A 25,215-nucleotide genomic window follows, 5' to 3' on the forward strand; every position below is an offset into this window, starting at 1 on the left:
CTCCCTCTGTGCTGATGCTGCAGGCAGCAGCTGAACCAGCCGGGCTGGAGCCTATAAAGAGGATCGGAGAAGTGTACTGAGTTTTCCGATGTCCCATCCTAAGCTAGGTGCTCCCTTGTTTTTGGACCAAGGGCTCTGGGGATCTGTGCTGAACTCTTTACAGTTTATTGAGCCTCCTGTGACCAGATGTGGTGATGACCCCGCTTTGCTGAGGGGAAGGATGTCTGATGTTAACTAGTCATGTCCAGTGGAAGCCTGTGGGAGTTAACGTGGGCATAGAGAGTTCTTTAATCCAGTGCTTGGTGGCACAGACTGCTTTAATTTTGACTTAAATAAGATAGGCACTTGGAATGCAAGCTGCAGAGATGTTCCACTTACAAGCAAAGCATTTGACCGTTTCACTTTTTTTAGAAAACTGAACAGGCAGTATAAATAAAGGAAGCAAGCTGAACTGTAAAAAAAATAAAATAAAAATCAGTGAAGCTATCAAGGAACTATGTGTACCCTCTAGAACAGGGGTCCTGAAACTTTTTAAACAGGGGGGCGGCGTGCAGATGAAGTGGCAGGCAGTCATCTGCAGTTGCTTGGTTCCCTTCCCCGCCCCCTCCCCCCCCAACCCCTGGCAGGGGCAGGGGGAGTCTGTAGATACTGGGGGCCGGATTGAGGACCCTGGGGGGCTGTATCTGGCCCGCGGGCCGTAGTTTGAGGACTCCTGCTCTAGAAATTCAGCTAGCTAACATACCAGTGGGTGAGATTTGTGCATTTTTCTTGGTGGAAAAATATTTCTGCCCTGTGAGCCCTGAGGATGGCTCTGATAGCAGGGAGAGGCAGTTTCTATCACTGTGCAGAAGGGTGATGCTTCTGCTTTCCTGGGTTTGGTAGTGCTGTCAATGGTGATTGTGTGGCTCTACCAGATCAGTCATCTGAAATGTTGCCGCTTGTTATGTATAATTGGTGGCTTTGGTCTGGTGGGAAGCTAGATCTGCCCTTCACGCTGTGTGACAGGCCATCAAGACCATGTGTCAGACTGGTTATGCCTTTACTGGTGGCTATAGAAAATCAGAGGGCAAGTGCTGCTCCTCACATTCACTCTTTCCACCTTTTTGCAGGCTCCGTGAGAGAGCACCTAGATGTGTTTGACGCGTCTGGGAATGAAGCAGACATGGCTTTGCCACCTCCATCAGGATCTCGGAAGGGGAAAATAGTAAGAGAAGCTACCAAAGCCGCAGCAGAATTGGGACAGGGGAGATGGGAGCTCCCAATAGGGTTGGACATTTGGGAATTGTGTGCCAGACAAGTACAGAATAAATGCTACATGTGAAGCAAAGACACCGTAAGGTGAGGAGTGTGTGAAGGGTGTGTTTGTATGAGAAAGAGCAGTCTGAAGGCACAAAAGGAAAATTGGTTGAACACAAAGATAAAATAAATGAAAACATAAAGCAAAAGCAAGAAAACAAAAGTAGTAGGTAATGTTTATTTGGAGGGGAGTGTGTGTGTGTGTAAATCCCAAGCCTTAGGAATAGCCTGCAATTTCTAAAAAAAAACCCACCCCCAAAAAGGGCAGGCCGGGGGGAGAAAAAAAGAGACTGGTCTAGGAGAAACATGTAAGAACAGGGAAAGAACCTGGAAAGGGCATGAGGTTTAACGAAACATTTGAGTTGCCACTAGCAGCAGGGATGTCCACTGTTAGCCTGTATAAATGTGTGATCTAGTGGTGACACAGCCTCTCCTCTTTCTCTTCTCGGTCCCTGTGCTCCCCTAATACATCTGCCTAGTCTGGGCTCGCGTCCTGCCCCATCGCCAGGGTGTTTGTGCTGTGGCCAGGCTGAAGGGTCCTTAGTTTCTATTGTGCTTGTGGCGGTTCACTATAGTACAAATAATGGATATAAGCTAATTATTAATGTAAGCTATGTTGTCATCGGGAGGCTGAGTGGGAGAGAAAATTCACTTACAAAGTAAAGGTTTTCAAAGAAAATATTTACCAAAGAGCTTTCTCTGTTGATGTGTTCTGTACCTTGGAAATGGAGACTGACTGTTAAAGAAAACCTTGAGTAAAACAAGAATAAAAGAAAAATAACTGAGAGGTTACTGTGCCATGTGCACACTATTGCCAAACAAAGAACTTCAGACTTGATGACAAAGCTGTATATAAGCTTGCATGATGAAATCTGAAGCTGGATAAACGCAGCTTGGTTTTCATTTATAGTTTAGTGCCCGTCATCTGTCCAGCATCATAAAGATCTTAAAGCTGAGCCAAGTTTTAGGAGACCCTGGGTGAGTTATAGTTTCTGATGGAAACCATGCAAAAAAAGATGGGCTTTCATGCCAAAGCAGACAAAAGTTAGGGTTTTGACTGTGTTATGCTTCAAGTTTCAGAATTAAAGTCTAAGCTCAAAGTAAAATAAAACTGGGACACTTCTGGCCAACAAAAGAAAAAGTTAACTGGAGCTGCTGCTTGCTTGCTGCTTTGTTTTGGGGTTTATTTCTTTTTTTGTTGGGTTTTTTTTTTTTGTTGTTGTGACAATCTGTAGTCTGCCTTTGTGGTTTTTTTTGTACTTCCCACGTTGTCAGAAATGAAAATGGAATACAGATTCTGTTCTGCCTTTTATTTTCTTGTTGACAAACATCTGGAGACTCAGCTTCTGTAATAACTAAGCCTTAGCAAGTAGGTCTTGCTCTACAGTGTCTCTTGGGAGTGGTTGTTACTACTGGCTCTGCTCTAGAGGAGGAAGACAGCTCAACTTGTGTTTTCCCGTTGCAGATGTTGTCCTGGAGAAGGCCATGCATAAGCGCATTCTGAAGCCGTTGAAGAGCCATAATGAAGCAATGTTGAAAGTGTTTCATACTGCAGATGGTTTTTGGAAACAACTGAAGGAAAACTTTCAGGTGGTGCGGCAGAGGAATCCTCAGGAACTGGGCGTGTTTGTTCCAACACCAGACTATGTGGATGTTGAAAGTCTGTGACCACGCAGAAGATGTATTCACCTGAAAAGAAAGTCATGCTGCTGCTGAGAGTTTGCAAATTGATTTATACTGTTATGGAGAATAACTCAGGTATGGTGCTTCTTGTGGTTCAAGGTCATTGTTTTTCTAAACCTGGGGTTGTGTTTTGGTGGAGGAGATGAGACCACCTGATTCTGCAGCTTTGTCTCCTCCTCCTGGAGCTCTTGTAGCATCTCCTTGCCCTTTTGAGAGGGATTCTTCCTCTCTGCTTCCTTCCTGATCTCTCTGCATCTGGCAGCACATCTTACAAATTCAGTGTGAAGCAGAGTTGTGAAGCAGCTTCAAAAAAAAACCCAACCACCAGCTTTGCTTGACTGTAGGCATTTGAATTTGGCTGTCAGAAAGGCTGTCCTGTAAGCCTAGAATTTGACACTGGTTCTAAATTAGTATTTTCCTGGAAATCGTAATAAAGGATGCACCCAGTATCTAGCTGTAGTAATTCAGCAGTGTGTATGCAATATGACAATTACAAGGGCTCTGTGTTAATGACTGGAGGAAAGCAGCCCCTGATCCAGTGTTTTGGGTTTGCTGTGCCTCTGAATGTTCTCATTTGGACAATTTCTTTGTGTTTTTGCAAGAGAAATAACATCTATTTTTACGCTGTAGCAGGAGTCCCAAAGTGACTTGAAACCTAGATGGTGAAATGGAACCACAGACCAGTTAAGACCCGCTTGATTAGTCAGTGGCACAGTTAAAACGCTGTGCTGGACAGCATGAATTCATAGGTGCAGCTCTATTGCCTGACATCTTATCATACGCTGCCGTGGTAGGTCACGAGCTAAGGTGAAGCAATGCTAGTGGTAGTGGAAGATTTTTTTCTCTTAAGAAAGTATAAGCTGCTGCAGGTGGTTGGCAGTTTTCTTTCGAGCGCTGAATCTGCAGCTGGGCTCTGTGCCGATCAGGATGCTTGCTTTCTTTTGAGACTTGAGGTGAATGGTGAAAGCTTGAGGCTGTAAAAGACCCCCAGGCACTTTGGCAAGATTTGGGCAGGAGCTTAGACCTGGCTTATTTCTGTGCAAAATCCTGCATTTTAAAATGTATATAGGAATCTTTGCCCAAAGTGATGTAAACTTTGGTTTTTTCTCCATACTGTATTATCACATTGAGTAAGGTATTCCCAACATGCAAAAGAAAAGTACTGAGAGGCTTCTGGTGAACCATTGTACTGAGGGGCTTGGGCTAAGATGCAGCGAATGCTCCTTGGGGTTGTCTTGCTTTGTCATGTAAAGTTTTAAAATGTGGCATCGAGCCAGCACCTGTTTCCAGTACCTGCTTTGTCCTGTAATCTCAGCCATATAATAGTGTAATACCTGGAGGGTATGTCTTAGCTGGTCTGACTTTCAATATCAGCCCTTCAGTCCTCTGGAGTTTCGCCATAGTTTAAACTGGCTCCCGATCTTGATGTTTCAAGTGACCATCACACCGCTTCTGCAATGAGCACAGTTTGGCCAGACCCAGAGATCTAGCCACATAGCGTTTTCTAAAGAGAAAGTTTAAATGCGGTAAGAGGAACACATACAGACCTAGGTACAGCAGAGCCTCTGTGTGTTGCGTGCTGTTGTTACTGATGATGCTTCACCAGCTAGTTGGGAGTTACGTGAGGCTTTGCTCACTGGTGTTTTTAACCATGATCCATCAAGGAAATGTGCAGAGTTTTCATGTAAAATCTAATAGGCTTTTATATACAGGCTTCTCTGCTGGGTTTCGGACTCAGGAACTGATACTTGTGGCTGGATCCTTCCAGAAAGGGGACGTCGTCCGTGCACGTATGAAGAAAATGCCCATTGATTTTCTTTTAGCCACTGACAGAAGTGCGGGTGGAGGTCAGGCCAGACTGGCATGGCTACCTCTTGTGAGTTCACCAGTTGAGCTGACACCAAGGTGAGCCCAGTCTTTAAATTCCCTTGCGTGCTTCAAGGTCTGCGTCATCCAGTTTGTGCTCGTTAGAAGTACAAGATGAAGCTGGACGCTGCCCACCAAGTGTCCGATGATGTTCTCTTTGCTGCACATCCGTAACGAGAGGCTCTAGAGTAATACAAACCCGGTCAGTAAAGGCAGCAAAATAACACTTTCCTTTCAAACACCGAAACTGGCAAAAGGGTGTGATTTGTCTATCGCTGCCTGTGTTCTCTTTGACCCAGGGAGGCTGTTTGGAGCTGATGACTTCTTGCCTGTGTTGGCATATGTGCTGGCCCAGGGTGATACGCTGGAGCTGGATACTGAAACTGAATACATGGTGGAATTGCTGGACCCATCTTTGCTGCATGGAGAAGGTAATCAACTGCTATTAGAACTGAGTGGAGGGCTGGGGAAGGGGGATTCTTCCTCACCTCGTTTGAGTAGAAACCCTTTTGACGGAGTCATGTAGTCGGTGATGGCGGTAGTGTAACAAGAGAACCTTGTAATTATTTCCACCTTAAAATAAGAGAAGGCTGGTTAGCTTGCAGAGTTACAGCCCCAAGTGACCTGGGAATCTACCGACGTCTTAGGAGGGAGTATGTTGTTTTCTGCCAAGAAGGAGGAGGTGCCCTGACTTAGCAAGCAAACATAGGCTGTGCGGGTGCCAACTGTGGTTATCCTTCTGTGCCTGAAAATGTCCCGACAGTATGTCTGGGTCTGCAGCATTCAATTGAGTTGTGAGACCTGGAATGGGACCCAGGTTAGGTGCTTTGTAAAATCTTTGGGGGAATTCTCTGCCCCTCTGGGGAGAGTGCTTTTGAGAATGTTGCCCCCCTTAATGATCCTGGTTTATGCCCGATACTTGCTTCTCACAGAGTATTTTTATGAGGCCTAGGAATATGTTTCTTAAGGCACTCTTGAACAATGGCTGAAGTCTGCTAGAGGCAAGGAAATCTCCCTCCTTTGTTTTCACGGTGGTGGTTTTAACAAAGAGGTATTCTGCCAGCCCTTGGTAGGCCCCAGAATCTATCAGTTTATGAGGAAGTTTCAAAGGTTCTTGTGACCAAGCTCAGCTATGAGTTAAGTATATGTGTATACGTCCCATTTCTGCTGTCTCTTGGGTTGCTGAAATTGCTGTATCCTTTTACATGCCGATATGCATGACAGAACTGTGTCGGGTTTCCTCCGGTTCAGTACTAGTCTGTTCCCTGCTTTGTGTGCAGGGTGCATTGTTCAGGAATCTTAGGACAGAAAATACTTGAGATGTGAAGCTGGAGATCATTAACACGCTTGAAAGGCAGAAATATTTACTGGGCTGTTAAGTCGTGTCATTTTTAATGTAGCAAAAGTCATTCATCTATTGGCTGGCCCTGTCTGTGCACTAGTTAAACTGTACGGTGCAGGAAAAATTGTTTAGTGCTTTGGGGTTGTGCGGTTCAAATGTAAATGTATTTTCCAATTTGTCTGGTGGGTCTTGCGTGTCTTCCACGTATTGAACTCGTCACAGAGATGAAAGCGAGAGGATGCTGTCGGTAATACAGAAAGCACTACTGTGAGCATAGACTGCATCTCTGAATGACTCCACAAATAGACCGTGCTGCCTCTTTATTGAACGCTCCCACTCAAATAGTTTACTTAAAGAGCAAGAGAAATATATGATAGCCTGTCTTCTGTTTCTCCTGGTTGCTGAGGACTGTTGCCTCCTGCTGAGAGTCCTTTTCCTTTGTGACCTGCAGCTCCTTTTGTACATCGGCAACTCTGTTGTGGCTGTACTTTGTTCTCCACTCATGTAATAAAGGTGAAGTCTGGAGAGCTGTACACGCTGCCTCCTGAACTAGTTGGATGTAGTGTTGGACATAGGTGAACAAACACAGCCTGCCTTTTAAAAACAAAAGCAAAACCTTTGGGATGCTTCCAGGTACAAATCACACACTCGGTCATTGCTTTGTTGCCACTAAGGGGGTCACTTTTAAGTTCCTGAACAGTGGTAGATGGTCTTTTATGTCGTTTAAACAGCTGTGTTTGTTTGATCCCCACTTGAAGCTCAGGAAGAAAACAAATCGCTGTTTGGAAACTGTTTAGAAGAAAACTCATGTTCCACCTTTGTAAAAACACTCAGGAGTAAAGGAGCGACACTGGTCATTTAAATAACCGGCCACCCCCAGCGCTAGCGGACCCAGAGATGGATACTGTTGCACCACTTTGATAATATGGAGCCCAGGCAACCACTGCACGGCTCTTAGCAGCTGAGAACACACTGTCCAGTATTTTGCAGGCAAGTAAGCTGTTTTTCTTTACGTATAAATATTTTGGCCATAGAATGCAGTGACTTTCGTGTATGTGTGCGTCTGTTTATTAAAAAAAAAACAAACAGAAATCGTTTGTACTTTTGACTGTGACCCGTTGGAACTGGCGTGGTGTTTGCAACCACTCTGAATTGTTCTTCCCCTGCTGTCCTTCACAGGAGGATATTCCTTGGCATATGCTTATGGAGCACTTTTGCTGATCAAGAACTTCCAGGAAGACCAGGCTGCCCAGAAGCTAGAGATACTCTCCGGCAATGGCACAAGAGGAGGACAACTAACAGAACAATGCCTTCAGTTGATGATTTTCAGGTAGAGCTTTAGGCTGAAGAGAAAAAAAGCCCAGGGGATGGTTGTTTTGTTGGAAATCTCCATTTGAGAAGTACGATTCATAATGATTTCCTTGGGGCCACAAGTGGTGTGAAGCAGTGCTGAGAAGATGGCTGGCAAATTTGCCTCTGTTTCAAAGTCTTTCCACTTCATAACAGAGTGTGGTTATGATGGTATAAAGGAAACACTAAATAATGGAGCTTTCCCACTGTCCTTTGTATTTAAGTCGTGCAGAGCGAGGACAGACCAAATTGTATTTTCGATTCAGCTTCTTTGTACGCTTTGCTGTTAAAAAGAACAAACCCAGATTTCCAGTGGTATAAATCATCACAACTCCCCAGTAGCGATTGGTGGCTTACCGTGGGTAATAGAGAGGAGACTTGGCAGAAAAGCTTGCCTACAATTTGAAAGTTTAAGCAAGGAGTAGAGTTCTGTATTGTGGATGTCTTCATGTTTGTAGTTTGTTTTGTGGGGTTTTTTTCTCCCCCCTCCCATTTCTTACTGCTCTTTCAGAGTAGGGCAGTAACTCCAACTGAAGAATAACAAAACAGTCGGGATTACTTTATCTTTTAAAACCAAGTCTGCATGCCTTTCATATAGGAAAAGTTTGTTACGTAGATAGGCGTGCTGCTGTCTGTCCAGATGCATCAGTTTGCGAACTGAAGCAAGGAGGATGTTGGAATTGAGAAGAAAGGATTTACTCCTTTGTGTCTGGTTGTTTACAGTCCATACCACAGTGCAAAGCTGCTGGAGAGGCTAACAACAACCGTCAATAAGTTATGATGGAGCTAAGAGCTTGATAAATGAAGGTATGGGGTCATCAGGAAGTAATTAAACCTTTCACTTGCGGCTCCTTCTGCTTTATCAGTGTCCATGCAAACAACCACAGCACATCACTGAACAGGAAGGAGCTGGGAAAAGCAGCAGTCTCCCACAATATGCCTCTCTTAGGAACAGGAGAACTGACAAACAGAAATTCCAAACTGTGGCATGTCGCGACAGAGGGAAGACACAGTCACTCAATATGAGTGATCAGCAGACTTCGTTTATTGTCTCTTACAGTCACCTTTTATGCCTTGTTATAATTAGCTCATACATATTACAAAAGTTAAGCTCATTATTGGTTAGTTGCCTAAATACCAAGTCCGCCCCTAGTTTCTCTTCTGTAGTTATCTGTTCCCACCTGCAACATTCTTTTCCCACCGAAATCTTCCTGTTATTGTGTAACAAAAACAGCCAAAGACAGTGTATTTTGCTTTACTTCAGATAAGCTGAGAGCCATGTGCATTTTTGTCCAGCCAGCTGGACTATGTCTATGTGACCCTTTTCAGCTAGCCAGTTATCCACAGTGGCAAGTGCACAAAGCTAGTACATCTTACTGGGATCCATTTTATATTCTGCTTACCTGTAGTTAGGTGTCACATTCAAGTAGCTTGAGTCTTTGTTCTTTCTAGCAAAATATTATGCTTAATAGGAAAATTAATCACCTTTGTATTTCTGCTGGATGACTAAATGACAGAAGATTTTTTTCAGCAGGATCTTGTATTCAGTTTCACCTTCTCTTCCTCAGCAACTGAACTTCAGCCAAGCTACCTGTACAGCTGGACGCCGTGCTGGATGCTGGAAGATGCAGGGGAGCACAGGAAGAGCTGGCACCAGCTGTGTCCAGGGCTGCTCCTTTGACTCTTTGAAAGAGAGCCTCAAATCAGTAAGGTCGCTCCGCTTCCAGGCTATGCTTGGCACAAATTCAAGCACTTTGCTGCCTGCCCAGAATGCCAGTTTTCCATCTCCCTTCTCAACATCTGCAGTCCTGACATGAAGCACCTTCCCTACAAGGTATGTGTAACACAGCTTCAGCTCAACTCATCTTTCCCACATTGAACCAGGATGTGGTCACTACATGTCTGTGGTGCTGTCTCACAGCCTTACCACCAGCTTTTGGGTCCTGGAAAGGCCTTCATCCTCCCTCCCTCAAAAGGATGGAAAAGCAAAAAATCCGGTATTTTGATGATGATGAAATACAACTTGCTGATACTGCATAAAGAATTTTGATACTTACTATATGAGTTACAGGCATTTGCACAAACCTCAGCCTCTCCTTGAAGCAATCCTGTCCATCTAGAAGCATCGAAAAACAGGTCTTCTGTGTGTTAGCTACGTTAGAAATTGAAACTGTAGTGTGCTTTGCCTTATTTAGAGCTGATTTGATTTTTTTTATTTATTTTTTTCTTCACACCGGCTAACAAAAATGGATTAGTTCTGCTCAGTCCTAATGGTTTAAAAGCTGTTGCAAAGTTCCAGTGTTTCAGTCTGCAAGCTATCAAAAGTTTATTAAAAACCCAGAGTGCTCTTTGGAACTGAAGTCATATGAGCATTCTTCTCAGTCTTAGCTTTTAACAGCTTGTTCTTAGGAAACGTGAATTTTTGCTATTGTGATTTAGCATGCTTAATTTATTCAGCGTACAAACATAAGTATCAGCTCAGTAAATAAACAGGTCTTTCTTACTGTCATTTTTCCCATCTCCTTTCATTTTACTGCTTTTAGTTTCTAATTGCAGTTAGTTTTTTGCAAAAAACCACGTGATGGCAGGCTGCTTTGCTCATGTGTCCAAAAGTGTTTTGTGGTTGGGTGTGTTTTTTTCCAGTTGCTTTTTATTTTACTTTTTAAATACTTTTTGAAAGGTAGAACTGCGTTTCCTTGTAGGACTTGTTTAGAATTAATCTATGTTATCAGTTGTGCACATGTGTGAATTTCAGCAGAGAAAAAAGATCCAGCTTTTGCCTCGTGATCATACGGTTTTACTTTAATGTTGCAGAGTAAATTTTCTTTCTGCCTCCCTCTAAGCCTGTTAGATGAAATTTGGTTACATCAGGCTCAGACACTAAGTTGCCATCGGTTAATGTGATGGAAATGTCCTGCATGAAAATGGATTGCCTTTTGCATGCTGCAGCATAAAGAGTGTGAATGGTTTATCGTGCAGCAACCTGTGGCTGAACACCCTTGTGTGTTGCTGGCAGAGGGTTGGGTTTTTTTCTTTTTCCTTATGATGAACATATTGTGTGAAGCTTCTCTTCAATAGTATTGACCAGCAGTTGCAGCATCATCTCTTGGGCATGCTGCCTCTTGCGGCGCAGTTCCCTAACAACCGAAAAAGAAAGAGGTGGTCCCCCTGCCCGACCCTGAGTGTACAAGACCGGAGCAACTATAGTCTTAGCCATTTCTAAATCCACCTCCCTTAAAGCTTGTTTCTTTATTTTTGCCCACAGATCGCGTGGATCAGGAGAGTATAAATCAGATCCTTTTTCAGGGTCTGCCAGTCCTGGGTCAAAGGGATCTTCCTCTGACGGATACTCAACTGCATTGACACCCAGGGGTTTAGAGCACTGTGACTTAGAGGCTGGTAAAGAGCATGCGACTCCTCTTCCTCTCCTTCCTCTGCCTTTTCTTCTTGTGCTTTCATAGTTTCAAAAATAACTCTCCATGAAGAGAGCAGACGGTGGGACTCAGTATTGCCTTTTGTCACAGAATCCCACAATTTCACCCCTGTGTTGTTCTGAAGTTCCCGTGCAAAAATTGTAGATGCAGTCACTGCGGGCATATCTACTTGCACCCACTTGAGCATTGCTTTAAGGTCATGCCCAGAAATACTTTTCTCATGTTTGTTAGGGAGACTTTTCATAAGCTCATAAACGTCTCTTTCTGGGGACGAAGCCTGATTCGCCATTACGCATTTCCCACAGCTCACCTCTCAACTCCGGAGGGATTTCAGGCCGGCCGGCTCCCACTTCCTTTCAGCGGATCATTCAAAGTTCTGTGGGATTCGCTGCAAGTCGCTCAGGTGATTCAAGAGCCCCTCCACGTCGGATCCTTCACTGGATCATGTCAGGGTCACCAATTTGCGGCAAATGAGGAGACGGGACACAGCTTGATGCAAGCAAGATGTCAGTTTATTAGTGATTTTCTTACAATTATATACGTCTCTACCTTCTACATATTACACACTGATTGGTTGACATTTAAGACACACCGTTTAAACAATAGGAACTGATTAGTTTACCTTATCATAGCAACAATTCCTATTCTAAGATTAGGGGGTTTCTTTCTACGCAGCTTTCGTGATTGGCAAAGTTCCTTATCAGCACTATGCGTTCCCTTATCCGGCTACTTGTTTCTCTGTCCGTCTGGCTGCCTCCTCAGCTGTAACGGCTCAGGGGTCTGCAGTTAGCTTGTTCCTTGGCTCCCAGGGCTTGTGCCCTACAAGTCTTATTCATCAGGCTAACAGTACTTGGACTCTTGTTCTTGAGGCCTTGTCCTACAGCCTCTGATGTTTATTTTGCTTCACAGCATTTAGTTTCCTAGTAAGGCCAAACACCCAGTCCCGTTAAAACCACTGATGTTTTCAATGGGGCTTTAAGACTGCTATCTGTTCGTTTGTAATTGCAGGGTTAGAATGTGAGCCAAGGAAAGGAGGATGTCAACTTATGAATTTGTTATGCCTGCCACAGTCTTATCACCAACGTCAATTCACAAGGTGGCTGTAATGTACAGGAATCACTGGTGTGCGTTTCACAACTAGAACATAGAGAGGATTGCTGTTTGTTGCTGAGCTTCCTGTTTTCAGAGGATGAGGTTTGGAGGTTTTGTTTCTGATGTCTGTTTTCTCATTCTACAGAACTACCTTCGTGTTGCATTCCAGGAAGTTAACAGTGCGTGTACAGGAAAGACCTTACTAGTAAGACCCTGCATCACTACCGCAGATGTATGTCAGCTTTGTGCTGAAAAGTTTAGAGTGGACAATCCAGAAGACTATAGCCTGTTTCTTTTTGTTGATGACACCCGGCAGCAACTGACAGAAGATACCTACCCTCAGAAGATTAAGACAGAGCTGCACAGCCGCCCGCAACCCAAGGTCTTTCGCTTTGTCTACAAGCGCATTAACAGTGATCCATATGGTGCCATTTTTCAAAACAATGATGAGTCAGCTTCTTAAAACCAGCAACTCCTTTAATTTCTGTTCCTTGTTAACTCTTGAAAACATCTTTGCTGGCTGCCTGCCTTAGGAGCTAAAAAAGGTCTTAAACCATAAATACCTAGTTAAACATGTGCATTGCATACAACACTCCGTGTAAACCGTGCGTATGGCCAGTTATACAGTGTTCCACCAGTGTGTTTGAGCCAGCAGCCCATGAGGCTGAATTTCTTGTACCACAGACTCTTTTGAAGCATATTATACCGTGGCCCTTTGCAGGTCTCTTGCTGTAGTGTGCAAAAATGTATTTTCTTGCACTCACTCTATAGCCAAATGTCTTAGCATACATATACTTGAATCAAAATGACAAGTGTTTCAGTAAACCAACTGGTATGAGCTTAGTTTCACCAGCATGAGTTTGACAAGACTGTCCGATGCAGCGCATCAGTTAACTCCTCATTACTTGGATGATTGCATCCTTTCCTAATTTTTTTAATTACAGAGATTCGCCGTGTTTTTACGTGTGTGTGTATATATATATATGTATTTGTTCCTTCCAGTTGTTTTTATTCCCCTTCTTTTGGGGGGTTTGAGAAGGTGGGCACAGAATGGGAGTCTTTGTAGGGACCCAGGAAATGAAGTGTTTAACAGTAAAGCTTAAAGCGTTTGCTGTACGGAAGGTTTCTCTGTACCCACCACATCAGTTGCTTATTTAGCAGTGCCCTGTGGAAGTCTGCATATTCATTAACGAGCTAACAGGAGCTTGGCTCTGTGTAGAAAGGAGAGGAACTATGAAGAACACACACCCATCCCTGCTTTTATTTTTTATTTTTCCCTAAACGTCCAGTGTTTCCAGGGCCTTTGCTTTCTCTTGCCACATTGGCAAAGCGTCCCAAGCTCTATTGCCCCATAGTCAAAAAAAGTCTTCAGTAATTGCTGGGATGGCGAGTGACTTTTGGGCTTCTAGCCCTCCATTCCTTCGGTCGTGAATTCCGCTCACTTAAAGACTCAAGAGAATTGCTTAAAACTTGCATTTGGAAGTCACACCTCAAACAATGAATTTGTGGAGATCCATTTATTTATTTATACTAACAAAGAAAAAACTGTAATACTGCGTCAAAATGAAACTTAGTGGCTGCTGAATCACTGAGTAATAGCCTAGAATCACTGCTTAAGCCTTTACCACAATCATTGCAATGTTTGTTTGTAGACTGCTTGGTTTTTTGTAAAGTCATGTGGCTGCGTGTGGTGCATTATTCCCAAGGTGCTCCTTACTGCTCTGATGCTCTGTACGTTCGCAGTACTGGGTAAAGCGGAAGGCTCTGTGGCTGGGGAAGAGTGGCACGGACATGTTACTGCTCTCTCTGTCGCACCGGAATTTCAACAGCTGGGTTTGGCTGCTAAATTGATGGAACTACTGGGAGAAATTTCAGAAGTGTGAGTACCATGCTTATCTTTAATCTTCTAAAAGTAACCTCTCAACTGACATGGCTTAGGTATTTGACTTGCATGAAAGAGACCCAGAATTTTGCTTTAAGTAGTGTTCTGATTCGCTGAGGATTCCCTGTAATTAGAGAACAAGACTAAAACTGTCATGTGGCGGTGTAAGATCTCAGGGTTTCTATGAAAGCTAACTTGCCAGAATGAGTAGGGTGTAGCTGCAGGAGCGGGCTGGAAACTAGGACCATGCATGGCAATCAGTTAGCTGAGGGGAATGTGCTCGAGCTTGTCTAGACAACAATTAACATGATGAGGCATGTTTGCAGAGCACAGGGGGGTGGGAGACGGATGGCGCCAAGGATGGCGCCAAGGAAAGGTAACACCTTGCTGTTAATTGATGGCAGCTAACCACCAATCAGGGATTGCCTAGTATGCAAGGCTTAGCTTCAAGAACCAATCTGTTTCAAACGCACAGCTTCTGAAAGTGTCTAAAACCTCGTGCTTCTGTACAATAAATTGACATTTGCTTGCATCAAGCTGCGGCCCGTCTCTTCATTCGCCGCATGTAGCCTGAATTCTAATAGAGATACTGTATAGAAAAAGGTCCTTGTCTTGACAGCAAGAGAGTTTCATGGAGGGTCAACACTTTCCCATAGGGTCTCCAGCGTGCTTGTTCAGTGATCGTGAGATTTTTGCAGTTCCTGCAGGCAGCCTTGGAACCAATTCTGTATGGCAGACAGTACCTTAGCTTACTTTTTGTCATGCTTGGCTGCTTGTACTTGCTGAAGATTTAATTGAGCATCAAATGAACCCACAGGGAAATGTCCTGAACTCATGGTGGTAGGGCAACCCCATTGTAATCGGTAAAATGGGAAAATTGCACATTGAGGAATCTGCCTTGTGAGGAGAAGGGCTGCCTTGTGTTAGGTGACTGAACTTTGTGACCCGTTCCGCCACTGCCCCCTGCCACACACATTGAAGGAGGCAGTCCCTAAGCCAATGCAATTGAAAATGTGGATTTTTAGATTATTTTTTTTTTAAATGAAAGATTTCTTATGTGTATGAGACCTGTGCGAGTGCTTAGCTTGCCCTGTTCTTTCTGTTCATAACTTTGAATCTACAGGCTGGTATAAAAGAATGGTTATATGACAAAAATAGAATAAAATCTGAACTTATACCAGATTTGTCCCTTGGGAAAGGAGTGCATCTGTTACTGCAGTGTGAAAGGTGTTTGATTAGCATATGACATCATCAGACCTGCTCTTGGTCAGATTACAAGTTATGGGTTATTTAGCAATATATTCACCTGCTGTTCCTTACTGTGGTTTTTCTTTGGTTTTATGTTTCCAAAGAAAGGGTGGATTTTTCGTTGATCTCTTTGTGAGAGTATCAAATCGGGTTGCAGTAAATATGTATAAGCAGCTCGGCTACCGTGTGTACCGGACAGTATCGGAGCGCTACTCTGCTAGCAGTGGAGAGCCAGATGAAGATGCTTACGGTAAGTGGTTGTTGTGCCTTAAGTTGAATGGAAAGGTTCTTGTGTTGAGGGTTCCTGGGCCTGTACAAGTTCAGATAGTCGTTGATGAATGGGATTCTGCATTCTGCTTTAGATAGCTTTTCCTACTGAAGAGTACATCAGTTAGGAAACTTGATTGCAGGAAACGGAATGAAGCTGCGTCAGGGGAAGTTCAGGTTGGACATTAGGAAAATCTTATCCACTGAAAGGGCGTTCAGTCAGGGCACCAAACCTGTCAAGAGCTTAGGGAGCATCTGGATGATGTTTTTAGTCATATGGTTTAGTTTCAGGTAGTCCCGCAAGGAGCATGGAGTTGGACTTGATGAATCCTTATGGGTCACTTGCAACTCAAGATATTCTAGGAAATCTTCTTGAAAAATGATCTTAACATAATAGAGAAGTCACTTAACGTGGCTTTGTGCAATGACTGTCTTTCATAATAGCATTATTTTCTTTTGCCATAGGTATGAGGAAAGCTCTTTGCAGAGTTACAGAGAAGAAATCAATTATACCTCTGCCTCATCCTGTGAGACCAGAAGACATTGAGTAACCGTAAACTGTGATTCTCAGACAACCTAGTAAAAGTGTCAGTTTCCTTCTCCCCAAAGCCCCCAAGAACTCTACAGATGAGAAATATTAGGCTCAATGTTTTTCCCTGTGAAATACCAAAAAGCAATATTGAGAAGCTTACCAACGCTGCTTCTGTCGGTATTGGCTGCATATTCGTGCTCTTACCCTATTGTTCTTCCTTTCGAACCGTGACACTTTGGAGACTATTAAAATGGAATTGCTTCCTGTATGGTGGTGTCATGGTCTTCCTTCTCGGCCACAAAACAGTCCCCTCACTTTGTCACTCCCACGGAGCCCTGCTCCGAAACTGAAAACGTCTGGCCGCTGCTCCTACACAGAAGGTTCCAGGAAGTTCTGCTGCTGGCTCTCGCCTTCCCTTTGCAGCCATATAACTGCTGCGACAAAACCTGGGCTCTGTTCTTTCTGAGCCACAAAACCAGAAATTGGGTACATCAAAATATACTCTCCAGAACTCAGAGGTCTCTGTTTCTCTGTGCCTTTTACTTACCTCATTCCCTAATTTAATTCTTGGATCCATCTGTCCCTTCACAGTCTGTCTGGATGTCACAGCTGCTGTTACTTGGAGGCATTGACCAGGCACTTAGTTCCAACACAGGTTTCTGTCACCGTCTTCCCTGCAATTTCTTGGAGTGCAGAGGAGTGAAGGCAGAGGGTTGATGAGTATTGATAACATGCAGCTGTGACCTTGCCTCCAAGGCAGTGGGTTGAGGGACATGGATGATGAGCAGCTGTAGCTCGTTCCCGCTAAGTAGTTAAATAGCCCTGAGGAGTGTGGGAGAGGGGGTTGGATGGAGGGGGTCCCATCCCATCCCATCCCATCCCATCCCATCCCATCCCATCCCATCCCATCCCATCCCATCCCATCCCATCCCATCCCATCCCATCCCATCCCATCCCATCCCATCCCATCCCATCCCATCCCATCCCATCCCATCCCATCCCATCCCATCCCATCCCATCCCATCCCATCCCATCCCATCCCATCCCATCCCATCCCTGGAGGAAGGAGAAACAGCACAGACAGTAGAATCTGACTGATGGTAAAAGCCTTGTTGCAGCCTGATAGCTTGCTTGTGCTGCAGCAGCGGGTGCCCTGTGTGAGGCTGCCTGAGTTGGGCTCCAGCTACAGCAACTGGTGCCCAACGTAGCTGAGACAAGCGGGAGAACCTGTGACCCATAACAGACACGGTGAGAGGCAAGCTGTTGCAACTAATCAATATGGGTGTGTTGTGATATTTGTTGTCTGTCTTAACTCAGATCGCAACTGAAGAGGATGTGTATTATTTGTGCTCATAACAATCTCCAGGCAGGGTTTTTTCTTTTATTACAGTCCCGGGCACGCAGGCTTTTGCTACTATTCTGGTTTTGCTGTTCTCCTTAAGTGCCCAGTGAGGTTTGCTCTAGTATCAGTCATGGCAGTTAATGTTCTCTCGTTCACCTGTTGTGTTTTTAGCACCAGCTTCTGTAGGCGCAAGGGGTCTATTTTAGATCTTTGAGTCACCGTGTCGTGCTGTTGTGGTTTTTCCATTGGCAAACTGCTGCTGTAATTCCCTAAGGGGCTTCCTAGGTCAGGAGGTAGCGGATGGGAGCAGGTTGCCACCCTGGGTCAGTGTGAGTGCTGGCATGTATCATCTGACCTAGAGCTGATGTCTGTCACCGCTTTAGCTCTGGAATTACTCTGAGACCCAGGGAACTCTGGTTCCCTTAAGCTGCAACCTTGGAGATTTTCCAAGCAGTGGATGAAATTCCTGTCACAAGCTCTAAGGCACCTTAAGGAGAAGGGGGCACAGTCTGAGTTTTCCTCCATGCAGGTGTCAGGGAGGTACAGTTCTGAGCTTAGTACTGGCCGCTACTGGGAGACGCTTTCAAGTGATCCGAGTGCAGCTCTGGCTACCCAAAGCTGGACAGGGGTGGCAAATGCTGATGTAGAGTTTTGGTGGTAAACTTGACCAGCCTGTCTTAACGAGCAGGCATGTTCTTTGTTTGCAAGCACCGTTTAGTCCTGCCTAGGCATCCCGAAAGTTTGAAGGGCCGTGGTCACATCTTCCCTTGGTCACACACAATGAACGGTTGCCTGCGCAGAGTTGCTTTTTAAGGAGCATGCTGTGGTTATATTTGCTCTGTTTGGCTTTGCATTTGGGAAATAATGTAACAGTTACAGCTGAACTGAAGGAGCACGATACCTGACGTGGCAGAGGAGGAGGTGCGTTTTACTAATTTTTTGGTGTGCACCAGTTTGACCGCAAAATGACATTGTGTCAAAGCTTGTGGCCAAGTTCTGCTGTAGATGTTGACTTGGGGTATGAATGGCTCCAGGTGTGCTTTAGGAGAGCTCTGTTGGTGTAGGTGTGCTGAGTAATTGCTCTGCTGTGTGTGCAGCTGTTCTGGTTTGGCTTCCAGGCGTGAGCATGCAAAAGAAAACTTGCCAGTGTGGTCAGCCTTGCTGTAAAATCAGAACGCTTTCTGCTGCTGCCTGGATATCCGAGAGCCTCCTGAACGTTTCAGGCAGGCAAGAGATGTGCTCCAGTACGTCTGAGAGTCCACAGCTCTGCAGTTCCCTAGAGGGGCACTCACTACAGGTAAGGCTGTAAGATCGCAGGGCTCTTTGCAAGTTACGCTGACGGAGTTTCTTTGGGTATATATTTGGATACATGTGCCAGCTGAAAAGGTATTGTTTGCTTTCCTGCTCAGTAAGCACAGGTCACTTGGGTGGTCATGGACACTTGTCATTTACTGAGGAAGTTTCCACTCGTTGGATGGAAAGGGAAACAGTTCAGAGGCACTGTTTAGGGTTTGGGGCTTTTTTGTTTGTTGTAAAACCTGGAGGTTTAGCATTTTGTTCTGTGTTGTCTGTTAGAGAAAAAGTATTTTGAATTAGGAAGTGTGAAGTGCTGAAGCAGCTAAGTGGCAGAACCACGCCTTGTCCCTAGTGTAGCCCTAATCCAAGGCTGGTTTAAAGCCCAGTCCAGTTAATCAGTGGGAGAGCAGAGAAACAACAGATGATCAAGTTGTGTACACAGGTGTTCTCAAATTCAGGTGTTTTTGGAAAAATTTGTCTACTGGAATAGTAATTGCTTGTTCAAAGACTTAAGTGTACTCGAAGGAGTGTGTGAGTTAAAGCAGGCAGAAAGAAGATCAAGATCTGAGGAGCAGCCTGGAACTGAGGAGATGAATCACCTGGGACAGTCAGGTGATGGATTTGCAGAACTGACAGGACCAAAGGAAACTCCTAAAAACTTCAGACTTGACTAATGGTTTGAGAAGCATATCTAAGCCGTGCTGTATCCCAACGGTTTGAGAAGCATATCTAAGCCGTGCTGTATCCCTTTGCTCCTGCCACTTGCTGGGGTGGCAGCCCGGCTCTGAGTTGTGACTAAAGCAAGCCCAGTGGTACCCGCATCTGTTTAAATTTCTCCTGGAACAACAGCAATCGCCGGGGCTTATCCGTAGGACCCCACCATGCACCGCCCCCCCTGCACCTTGTGCCAGGGGTTCCCCATGCTGCTGCTGCTCCCTCCTGGTGGGCCGGGGGCACGGGCAGAAAGAGCCACCCAACTGTAAAGCTGTCAGATGCAAAGGATTTAGCCACTCGAACCACGCGGGTGCTTTTTAGTACGGAGGCAACGGGTAATAGCGGCTGGGCTGCGAGCGGGCGAAGGGCAGAGCGCAGGGCACCGCGCAGCCGCAGCGGGCACTCCCGGGCTCCGGTGGCGTAAACTGGGCTGAGACCCCGCCCAGTGCTCGCGCGGCCCCTGCTCAGCACGGGGCTGGTGGGGCGCTGCTGCCACCTGGCGGCCAGAAACTGGGTACTGCAGCCGCGCGCTTGGAGCGCTTGGTTAGGGTTAGGCGCCGGTTAGGGTTAGACGTCGGGGTCGGGTTTAGGGTCAGACGTTGGGCGTGGTCAGGGTTGGGGGTGGTCAATGGTGCTTTAAGGAACTCTCTCCTCATCAAACTATTTTCACAAAATGTCTTCTCCAAACCACCTTCCCTACAAGTGCCCTGTATAGCTCTGTGACCAGTCTCAGTAGATCAGTACTCTAACCCTAGAGGAATTAAATGTCAGGGAGAAGTGAAGGAAGTTTTATCTGGGAGACAAGGACTAACTCTAAACTAGCTGCTCCATTCTTCTAAATCGTGAATAACTTCACATGCAGGGAACGCGTTTTCTGTTCTCTCTCTGACTTGGTATACTGGTTACACTGTAAACAGTCACCTGGCCCACAGCTCAGAGACCTTTGTACGCTGCTGCACATACTGCACAGCAAGAATCACCCTGCAACTGCCCTGGGAGGCTGGCTGTGCGCCAAGTGACCATTTTGCTTTGTGATGTGCTGTCAAAGGACATGGCACTGGAAAACCTATGAGATGGTAGGAGGACTGATGCGCCGCTCTTCCTTACTGGTTGAAGTTCAGCTGTCTTGGGGTTATGTAGATCAGAATCAACCTTGAGATCTGTACAAGAAGTTTAAAGGGCACAATCCGATTTCCCTTAAAACCAACAGCAAATTTTTACTGACTTGACACTTCAGTGTTCTAGTCCTCCACAATAGAGCAAGAGATTGCCCTTCTCTGCAAAGGTTTTGGGAAACAAGAAGTTTAGCTACACTCAAGTGATGTCTCTATGATGTAAAAAACACATTTACAGAAATCACTAATGGAATAAGGCTTTAAGTATCAAAGCTGCTCTTATAGTAACTGTTCTCTCTGACCATTGTAAGGCAAGAGCTGCCACCTTTGGAGTCCCAGTTGCTGGACAGCTTCCCTGTACTTCTCTCTGCATTTACTATACTTCTTTGTGCATCCTGCAATTAAAAATGCATCCTTCTCTATTCCTCTGTCCTCAGAGGTTATTTATTGCTAATTCATAACTGTTGTGAAAGACTTGAGATACCAGAGATGTAATGCAGAAGAAAGCCTCCACCAGATTCTCTCTTTCCCTTAAAGCCTTTGTTTGTGCTACTCCACTCTGCACCACTGCTCAGAAAAACTCCGTGTATCAAAAGATGGTGAAACGACAGTCACGTATTAATCTAAAGCTTGGCTGTGTCCCAACACTTGTGTATATACTCTGTGCTACTCCACTTCCCTAACTTCCCGCCTGCCTTCCCTCCTACAATCACAGTAACAAAAAGATACCCTGAAAAACTGGTTATCCAAGAATCTGGGTATGGTTGGAATCTGTTGCTGGGTTAAAACAATTAAAAAATTGTGACCGTTGGAAAGATGATAACATTAGGCATGCCATCCCAACATCAAACAGTGCCACAGACAAATAAGCCATGGGTCTCTCCCTTAATTCACATGCATATACAAATGTGGACAAACAGCACTTTTTTTAGGATAGGCAGGTGAACCTTGTTAGCTACTCCTTTGGAAGTAGTGTTTCAGAAGAGTCTAGTGCAATCAAGGTGTGACTGCTTTTAATACATGCTAGAAAGATCAAATTAAACACTAGGTGGAACATGCCTTGACCAATTTAGGGGGTGCTAAAGTACACACCACCTGAGCTGGCTTACAGCTGTCAAACACATTAATTAGAGCTGACACGTTCAAAAGTCTTTCAATCGTTCACTGGGCATCTCTGCAGACAGGTTTTGTATTGTTCTTATTCTCCTCTTCTAGAAACTGATGTAGTGTAGTCACTGCCCTACTAATGGTGGGATGAGCATGCATCACCTCTTCACTAGTAAAACTGCACCCCAGGAGAGAGCTGTGCAAATGCCGCTAGGAATGTTTCTGAACAATTACTGTTACAGCAATGTGAAACTGTGTACAGATAGGCCCTAGTCAGAGCTGTGTCTATACTGCAGTTTCAGATATGACTGCAAGTGCCCGTCTGCCATAGTTCAATGTTCCTAAATTAACACTGGTACTCTGAGAAGACATCACATAGGAGCTCCATCAATGTGGACCTACGTTTGTGTAGGGAATTCTCACTGAAGTTTGTGCTGCTGTGCTTTCTCTGTGGTTGTTTCATGGACTACCTAGATCAACGCCGGTACAGGCAGGCAACTGTAACTTCAGCGTCACTGTGACCAGAACTCTTACATGGTCTCTTCTACCATGTACATCGTATTTGGACACAACATACTCAAAGGCATACCTACAAACAGTCACAGGCACAAGCAGAGCCTCCAGTGAACTCAAGGAGACAAATGCACATGAACAACTTTGCGCTCACTCCTCACTCACACCTCCTCCATGACTATGAATAAATGCTGGGTCAGGACCACATGAAGGCTTATCTTGTCTGAATTTGTTTTTCTTTTCTTTTAAATCTTACATTCCTAAAAAAGAGAGTCAATGAAGTAAACTTGTTGCTGTGACTACACTGCAACAGAGTGCTTAAATCAAACAAAAACTTAGATGAGATTAAGAAAAGAATAACAAAAACTAAATAAAGGGAATTTCAAAAAAAATACGTAAGCAGGCATTTACACGTTTGAATCTTCTCATGGGGATTTGAGTTCCTTGGAAGATGAGCAACTTTTCTGCTCCTTCCTTTGCATTGCTTCATAGCAAATGCAGCATGCTTGTGGACAAGAGAAGCTGCCTGCTGCAACTAGTTAGCACCAACTTTTATTTGTTTGTCAGACTTCCAAACCTGAACTTTTCTACATGTGGAGTCAGGCATTCCCATTTCTATTTCTGCCTATTTTGCATCACTGTGTGACGGCAGCAATTCACCTAGTGACTCCAAACTCAGGTTCTTCACTCATGAAACAGAGAGAAAACATCTCTGTAAAGCAGAGCGGGGAAGTACTGCTCTTCAGGTGCTCACACTCTTCATTCATTTCCATCTCATACTATAGATTTCTATAGCTCTGTTTCTCTCAAATTCAATAGCTCAGTCACTGAGCAAAACCAAGTAATTATGAGCCACAATGCACCACAAGCAGCAAATGCAGAAATGTCAGAGCATGCAGTTTGCGCATAATTTTCATGCCTGATGCCTAAAATTGTTCATCCTAAACTCTTTGGAAAATACTTAGAAATAACTATTTTGTTCACAGCAGGAGAAAAAGATTTTGTTTGTCATACATCTTCCTTTTCCTAGCCAAAACTAATCTGCATCCAGACATGGCACAAAGCATTTTCACTCACTCTTCACACTCAAAAGGCACACATGCAAATAAATACGTTGTCAGCACACACTTAGAAAACTACTCTGTACATAGTCAAAAACTTTAAAGTTTTGCACCAAAAGAAAAGGATAAAAAGGCATTTTGAACATTGTGCTGTTTGCAAAAACTATTCCTTTCGTCTGTTGTCTGTAGCACAGAGTTAGCCATAGCTGCGGATAAAATGAGGGGAACAGCTACAGTCCTGTAGCACTTGACACACGCAGTAGTAGTGACAGCCTGGCACCAAGGGCCATCCCGTGTTAGACACAGACACACAGAGATGCACGGGCATGTGCACTCAGAGAATAGATTCTGGGTAAACAAGAAGGCTAATTTTTCCTTTTTTTTGTGCCCTGAAAAAGAGAGGAAGAGCTAAAATATCAAACCTGAGGTTCTGTGCATATCAATTGGTAAGAGACATGCTACTGAAACATTAGTTTGGCTTTATGGAAGCAGTCATCAGAAATTCAGTCGCTAACATTTCAGCCGTATGGTAACGTGCATCTCATCCTCAGCAGATGAACAGATGTGCCAACAGCTGAAGGGGCAAAAAGCTGGGTTCCAACACCCATTTCATTTTTCACTACCTGGAAAAGACTTAGGAGGAAGTTGGGGCCAATTATGGAAAATGAGTAGGGCAGGAAAGAGATCTTCTTAAGTTCCTGTCTTCCCTTTTAAGTACATCAAGCATGCAGAAATTTCTCACACGTGCTTTGCACCCAGAAGCAATGCTGGCATTAGCCATAAACCACTGCATATAGGTTAAGGCTGCACTGACCCTCAAATAAAAAAGCCTAATCCATTGTAAATATGCAGAAGACACTCAGTTCTGTTACCACCCACTGCTTGCTACTTTCATTCAGTTTTTAAGGAGTCTGCCTCTGAGGTATGGTCTCTAATTACAATTACAGCAAAACACTGATTAGGATGCACATGGCAAGATCATAGGAAACAAATATAAAATTGTCTTGACAAAGTAACTGAATGCATTTATTGGGATGGTATTGCTTTTAATTAGCCTTAATTTCCAAAGAATTATTACTTGCTAAAAAAAAGAACATCTTTATGGATCTTTAAGTTTTTGAGTGCAAGATTCTCCCTCTCTCTCCTGCTAATACCTGAGAGAGTAGACCTAGCATAACTCATCAGGGAATTTGCTGTATTTGACTGCAGGAATGCTCATTGTTCCAATATATTTGGGGGTTTTGTTGTTTACTACAAAGATTGTATGGGTTCTCAGTGAATGAATATGGAAATCAAGTCCCAGTCTGGATTAACCTTCAGACTACCACAAATACATTGTGCTTCTTGGAAGTAATCTGTGTGTTTGTACACACGTGCACATAAACACACACAGAGGCTATATACATCTGCAATTTTATACCTCATTCTGATCAGATTTGTAGTTTGCTTCATGAAATACAGTAATGCAAACCAGGCCACTCATTTCTCTCTGTAACATGAATGTGACCCTATTAGCGTCAACCTTGAGAAGTCCAGGACACAGTGCAAATCCAGGTAAATGGGCTTGGTTAGGGATGTTATATCCACTTTATTCTGGGCTGAGCCTCCATTCTTTCTCCTCCCTTCACTCCCTTAGTTTCCTGGTCCCCATGGCTAATGCTCATAGTCTGCATATGCCCCTACCGTTTGCTTCCATCCTCACAGAAGAAACACCCTATGCTGTTGCTGTCAGGACGTCTGGTGTGGTACAGTAGGAGGAGGTTCTAGATACTAGAAGTCGTAAGGCCAACTCTGGGACAGCAACTCAGGAGTCCTTTCCAAAACGGCTGACATCTGTCCAGATCCTTAATTCTACTGAGAGAAAAAGGGGTTTAAACTAAATGAATCACCAAGGGGGTTTCTTTGGAGGAGTCTCATCAAGCACAGGCATAGGCCCCATCCTGCTTATTGTGGTGGCAGGAAAATAAGCAAGCAAGCACATCGTTCAAACTAAGATACAGTTTTGTGCATGCCCCACACCTTTTTGCACATTTTAGACCCGTTCAGCAGTGCAGTTTTATCTTCACTTTGAGCTG

The 25,215-nt window shown here is 44.5% G+C and overlaps 1 protein-coding gene across 2 annotated transcripts; it reads left to right on the forward strand.

The window, feature by feature from the left end:
* Window positions 1-11,843: 11,843 nt before the first annotated feature.
* LOC308062060 (N-alpha-acetyltransferase 20-like) lies at window positions 11,844-16,260 on the forward strand. Of its 2 annotated transcripts, XR_013927457.1 has the most exons (4): window positions 11,844-12,268; window positions 13,807-13,942; window positions 15,298-15,443; window positions 15,926-16,260. XR_013927457.1 is itself a non-coding variant. In XM_080382983.1 (3 exons), the coding sequence occupies exons 1-3, from the start codon at window positions 13,788-13,790 to the stop codon at window positions 16,009-16,011; spliced, it is 387 nt and encodes a 128-aa protein (XP_080239109.1). In that variant the 5' UTR covers window positions 13,632-13,787; the 3' UTR covers window positions 16,012-16,260. The 2 variants fall into 2 exon arrangements, 1 of the variants encoding a protein (XP_080239109.1); XM_080382983.1 differs by lacking the exon at window positions 11,844-12,268 and having other exon boundaries at window positions 13,632-13,942.
* Window positions 16,261-25,215: the final 8,955 nt, after the last annotated feature.

The sequence above is a fragment of the Falco punctatus genome (genome assembly GCF_963210335.1).
Source record: "Falco punctatus genome assembly, chromosome: 4".
In the NCBI taxonomy this organism is placed as follows: Eukaryota; Metazoa; Chordata; class Aves; order Falconiformes; family Falconidae; genus Falco; species Falco punctatus.

What these genes read in the sequence shown, in the direction of transcription:
- LOC308062060 (XM_080382983.1), top strand. Translation starts at nt 13,788, where the DNA reads ATGCTCTGTACGTTCGCAGTACTGGGTAAAGCGGAAGGCTCTGTGGCT. An exon ending in CTGGGAGAAATTTCAGAAGT is followed by an intron (nt 13,943 to 15,297) that starts GTGAGTACCATG and finishes ATGTTTCCAAAG; the next exon opens with AAAGGGTGGATTTTTCGTTG. An exon ending in GCCAGATGAAGATGCTTACG is followed by an intron (nt 15,444 to 15,925) that starts GTAAGTGGTTGT and finishes CTTTTGCCATAG; the next exon opens with GTATGAGGAAAGCTCTTTGC.